Here is a 6,208-nt window from a genome sequence, read left to right on the forward strand (position 1 = left end):
TAGAATCCCACCCCTGGTTTCACATAACTATAGTTGGTGTGCTTACTGTAGTTTTGAAAAAGCATGTATTTTTTACTCATTTAGAACTTGTTGGACATAGCATTCAAACTTATTGTTATCGCCTAATTTTATGGGTACGATTCAGCAATTAGAATAGTTCACAAAGGTACAAGAAGTTCTCTATAGCATCCTCACACATGCAAGTTACATTGCATAATCCCTCAAGGATTTCAATTTTTATCATTTGTTTGATTTAACATTCAGGATGCTCTTTTTCATGCAAAATATAGTTAATAACATGTGAAGCTTGCATATTTCTACACTCTAAAAGAAGCTGACTATTATCTAAGGTGACTCATCAGAATTATAGAGATATGGATAGATACGGAATTTTATTTTAAAAACTGATCAGAATTTATTTGTTGAATGTGATAGCTCAGGTTCTTTGGTGCTTTTACTTCATATGGCTCCAAATTCCTGCAGGGGACACTGCTGCTTTAACATTGGATATTCAGGGGGGTTGCAAAGAGAAGAAGTTAAATAATGAAACCTAAAAATTGCAATATAAGAAAATATTTTCTTCTCAGGCATCAAGTAAAACCATTCATAATTTCTTATTTTCTGTCAGTAGTTCATAATATTTTAAAAATCCTTTTTAAGCAATAGCTTTGTTATCACATTTGTTTTCATTCTTTCACTCACCTGCTAATAAACCAGAGATTCTATGTTTAGAACTTTATACAATGCATATGTAATTAAAGCATACTACAAATTTATTTTGACTTGTTTTTGTAAAAGATTCTTATGATTATCTTAGGTGATGTTGTTTGGTTCTAAATGAAGAGTTCACTTAAGGCTAACAATACAGAACATGTTACCACTTTTAGTTGCACATTCTATACACTTTTAGTCCTACTGAGTTGTTTCACATAAAGCAGAGTATGACTCATAAAGCAAAGAAGACTTTTTAAAAGAAATATATCACACTTAAATTAGTTTAGACAGCATGACATCAGAGAGTAATTAAATAGGTTTTTGTTGGAATTCCACTTCCAATTCCTGAGTTCAAGTTTGTAAAAGATTTCTAAGCACCTGCAGGTTTCTGTGTGTGAAATATTTTCACTGGAAGGGATTCAAAAGTTTTTTAAAAAACCTTTTAACACAGAGGTAGCATTACGCCATTCTTCCTTCTTGGAAAAAAAATTCCTCCCAGATTTAAACAAGAGTCCTTCAAGTTTTTAGTCATTTTTAAGGAAGAAAAGGGGTTGGTTAAGTTTCTCTTTTTAGGAATAAACTGCTGGCAGAAATCAGGAGACAGCGAATTGAACACATTAGCATTTCCACTATGGGACTGGATACAATTATTACAGAAACTGATTTTAAGTTCTGTATATTGAAAATAAAGCTCTTTTTGCTTATTTTGCCTTTTAATCTATTTCATTTTTTATGCCAAACCAGAGGAACCTTTTTAATTTTTTTATTTGGTGGCATTCAAAAGAAGACTAGATGATGAAAATCCAGTACTTTTTTTCTATACTGCTTTGGCACTTCAGTTGGTTTTATCTGGTTTTCATTTCCTTAATATTGAATTCTGCTGAAACAAGTCAAGGTAACCTAGGGTTGAAATTAGGATTGTCCAAAGTAGATGGAAAAGAGAAGCACCCATTGCCAAGGGCAGGTTCTTTTAGAACAGGGAGCCATGAATATAATGCTGGCAATTTCAAGTCTAGAACAAGAAGTAATATTGCTCAAGCTGGATCTCTCTTGGCAAAGACTGACAATTCAAAGAAGACTCTGCCTAAAGCAAAGAGTACAGATAAACATGCAGGACTTACTTCAAATAGACAACCTGGAATAAGGACAGTGACTCCAAAGGCTCAGAATTTTGGCCCTAAGGCCCCATTGAAAAAATCTGGCACAGGGAAACCAGATAGTTCCTTCAAAACCAAAACAATCAGAGAAGAAGCTATTACCCAAAGGGAATCTAAAGAGGCATTCAGACATCCTGCTGTCATACCACATGAATATATGCTTGCCTTATACCAAGCTCTTTCTGATGCAGAACAGAAAGATATAAATGGAAGTATGAAACTGGAGATGGGACTTGCCAACACAATTACAAGCTTCATAGACCAAGGACAAGGTAAGGAAATCCATGTATTTGTAGAAAGAACAAAACTTTGCTAATCACAGGTGTTTACATTCTAAATGGATACTTTAAGAGCATTTCTATTGTCAGATTTTGATATTTGTATTAAGGTAAATACTAATTTTCAGAATGTACTGTGCTGTGTTTTTCTTTTCTACATAAAGCATTGCCATCACTTTATAAGACAATACTATATATCTGATAGAATAAGAGGTGAATAATTTGTTCCTGTTATCTATTTCTATTTCAGAAAAAAACAAATTAGTAAAGAGGAGTATTTCTTATTTGTTAGAATGAAACTAATAAAGATATAGTTTTAATTCAGATTTGATATTACAAAATAAGCAGGAGACTTAATATTTCTGCAATAAAAAGACTATAAGTTCAAAGGAAATTGTCTACATTCTTCTTTAGATCCTCAGAGGCAACACAGCAACCTGTGAATTTTGCTTAAATTCCATGTTGTTGGCTAACTTTTCTTCCACAAGTACCCTTGAAATGAGTAGTGTGTACAACTCATGACATTAACTCACAATAGAGAAACATATCTATATATCTTTAAATATACTCAAAGGAGAAAGTGTTTTCTCTGAATGAAATTCCAGGTTGAATGTTTAAATCTGGTATATATCATTATCCATTAAGCTTAAAATTAAGCTTCTCTTCCTGGCAAGTGTGTTTGAAGTAAAGCAATTACTAAAATATATAATCCACAAGCATATGATCTGTACTTTTCTAGCTTAAAATATGTCCAGCATATAGCCACACTATGTTTATATGCTTTCCATGATATATTGCTACAACAAAAATAACATCACAGGTACAAAGTTTTACTCTGATGTTCAGAACATCAGAATAAAACTTTGTACCTGTGATGCTCTTTTTGTTGTAGTAATATATCATGGAAATTTTACTGGAATTTTATTGGAATTTAAGTTGTAATTAGGTTACATGTAGTGTCTCTGAAATGTTGAAGAATTGGTTTAATATGTCTCCATGCAATATGAACCCCTAACAGTACCCTAAAGGCATTTTATAATCCCAAACTCATTATGCACATGTGCTAGGAGAAATTGAAAAGTACTACACATTTCTATTTAGAAATACTTGAACTTCTCTCTCTTTTTCTCTTTAGATGTTCAAGCTCCAGTTAAAAAGCAAAAATACATTTTTGACATCAGTGCACTAGAGAAAGATGGTTTACTGGGGGCAGAATTACGGATTTTAAGAAAAAAAGCTGATATTTGGAAGCCTCACCCTCCTGAGAAAACTTATCAAGTGAAGCTATCCAGTTGCACTCCAAGCAGGCAAGCATCCATTCTCTTGGAGTCTCGAACAGTCAGCATCATAGATAGAGCAAAATGGGAAGTGTTTGACATTTGGAAAGTGTTTAGGAGCTTTAAAAATTTTAATAACTTGTGTTTTGAACTAGAGGCTTTTGAAAAGGGGAAGCCTGTTGATTTAAGGATTGTGGGATTTAACAGAACAGGAAGGCAAGTCAATGAAAAGGCTCTTTTTTTAGTATTTGGTAGAACAAAGAAAAGAGACTTGTTTTTCAATGAAATAAAAGCCAGATCTGGTCAAGATGACAAAACTGTTTATGAATACCTATTCAATCAAAGAAGAAAGAGAAGGGCTTCTCTAACAACTCGACAAGGAAAGCGGCCAAACAAAAATTTGAAGGCAAAATGTAGCAGAAAATTACTCCATGTGAATTTTAAGGATATGGGTTGGGATGACTGGATAATTGCTCCTCTTGAATATGAAGCATATCATTGTGAAGGACTTTGTGAATTTCCTCTTCGGTCTCATTTAGAACCTACCAATCATGCTGTTATCCAAACATTAATGAACTCGATGGATCCAGAATCAACACCTCCTACTTGTTGTGTTCCAACAAGGCTGAGCCCTATTAGTATTTTGTTTATTGATTCTGCTAATAATGTAGTTTATAAACAATATGAAGACATGGTGGTAGAGTCATGTGGCTGTAGATAGCAGCACAAATACAATTATTTTAGTTTAGTTTAAATAAAAGACAAATAGAGTACTCTGAGCCTATAGAGCAACATAATAAAATTGTCCAAAGCCTTCTATACAATAGTGGCATTTTAATGTTGGCAAGCTTTTTTATTACAACTTCCACAAGGATTCTATCTTCCTTTATTACAAGGACATTGTAATAAAGAATTTGAATTTTTTAAAACAGCAAATGAAGTGGCCTAGTGTCACATGTTTAAATTATTCCTAATTATGCTAATAATGTCTACAATATTTCCAAGGCTACATCTAGAGATACTTGCTACTGTCAATTTAGCAACACAGATATTTGTGGGATGTATGTCCTCAAACCATTACATTAAATCTTAAGTCAGGTTGTTACCACCGGGCGTAGTTGTCACATGATACCTTGAGGTCAAGTACGGGTCAAGTATGTTTCTAAATAGAATAGATTGAGAAAACAACATGAAAAATGGACTGCAGTGCCATTGCTTTTGCATCCTGTAATTTGTCATGTTTTAATATTTGTTACTCCCAAAATCAGTGCTGACCCAGTACATTTTGCTGCCTGCTGTACAGTATGAAATAATACCTCCACACTATAAAAATATGCACTGCATCATTTAGACTTCAGTATTTGCTTTGATTTATCTCCCCTAAAATAGGTTTCTTCACTTTGCTGCAAGTCAGATCTTCTTTAACCACTCAAATACACTTCAGTGACACACATATTTTTTATCTGATAAACACTTCTGACCCAGTAAAAACATTAGCAAATAGTGTTACAATGGACCTGTTTATTTTCTTGCACATTTTAAAAGACTCAATAATATTAAATCACTTTACAGATTACCCTTCCATACCCATTATTGTCCACTGTATTTATCTTGTATTTGAAAAAAATTATTTCTCTAATTCTATTATAACCAAACAGTATCTAATAGCTTAAGAAAAATTTCATATATTTAGAACTGTATATTTGCAACAATTATTTAATAGAATGATGACTTGGTTTTAAACTGTACACATTATATGTGGAATTGGAGAACCGCAAGCAAATATGTTTATTTCAATGTATATTATTTTCATTTTATCTTTTTAAAATGTTGATCTGTTTAGTGTTTGAATACTTGTGTTTTTGTTGTTTTGCTTATAAATCATGCTGCACTCTAATGCTTATAATCTTAAACTGCAATAAATTATTGGGTGTTAGATATCTAGATAACATAGTTACTATAAATATAATTTTATTAAATCTATGTTTTGAGTGTCTTGTTTAAAACTAATGGAAGTTAACAATGCCTGATCTATTTCTGATCTATTAGAATCTTCTCTGTAAAGTTGCAAGCTATCAAATGCACATACATATATATATCATGATCGGTATTTTATTGGGAAATATAAAATAGTAGTTAAGGCAATCTTACACGTTTATGTTCTGGACCTAATTACCACTGCCCTTTGACGATATACACTGTGATTATTGTTTAAATATGTTATATGCATGTGTCTATTAATTTCCATTGCCTTATGCATTTTTGGTTCATGTTCCATGGCTTTTTTTCTTGCTGTTTGTCAATTAATCCCAAAAGAAAAGTCTTTGATTTCAATTGTACATTAGTTTTCAAAATCTCCTGAATTAATGCATTTCTTTGTATCCAAACTTTTTTTGCGTGACATCTTACATGATAAAATGTCCCTTCATGTTGTTCATCTTTCCAACAAAGATTTGAAGTGCCTTTCTAGACACATTCTGTACAATTTCTCTGATGACAGATACCAAAGTATATCATTTTATTAAAAAATCTCTTTAAGGCTAAAACATAATGTAAATTTCAATCCTTTCAACCATATATTTTCCCACTATCCATTTGTATATTCTAGTCAAACCTTTTAGTGCATTTTATCATACATTTTTTCTCTTGTTCTTCTGTCTCATATTTCAACAAAAGTTTAAACATTTTAGCAATAATATGCTCATCATTTATACATAATTCTGTTTCAAACTAACCTTGCATTGTTCAAAACCATAAAATCTTTTATTCACTTTAAATCTTT

General features: G+C 32.1%; 1 protein-coding gene across 1 annotated transcript; it reads left to right on the top strand.

Annotated features, from left to right (window-relative positions):
* The first annotated feature begins 1,277 nt into the window (after positions 1–1,277).
* GDF5 (growth differentiation factor 5) lies at positions 1,278–5,405 on the top strand. The gene is made up of 2 exons (XM_026697325.2): positions 1,278–2,143; positions 3,285–5,405. The coding sequence occupies exons 1-2, from the start codon at positions 1,507–1,509 to the stop codon at positions 4,145–4,147; spliced, it is 1,500 nt and encodes a 499-aa protein (XP_026553110.2). The 5' UTR covers positions 1,278–1,506; the 3' UTR covers positions 4,148–5,405.
* The last annotated feature ends 803 nt before the right edge of the window (positions 5,406–6,208 follow it).

Source organism: Pseudonaja textilis, chromosome 3, assembly GCF_049901715.1.
Source record: "Pseudonaja textilis isolate UNSWEBS1 chromosome 3, rPseTex1.2, whole genome shotgun sequence".
Classification (NCBI taxonomy): Eukaryota; Metazoa; Chordata; class Lepidosauria; order Squamata; family Elapidae; genus Pseudonaja; species Pseudonaja textilis.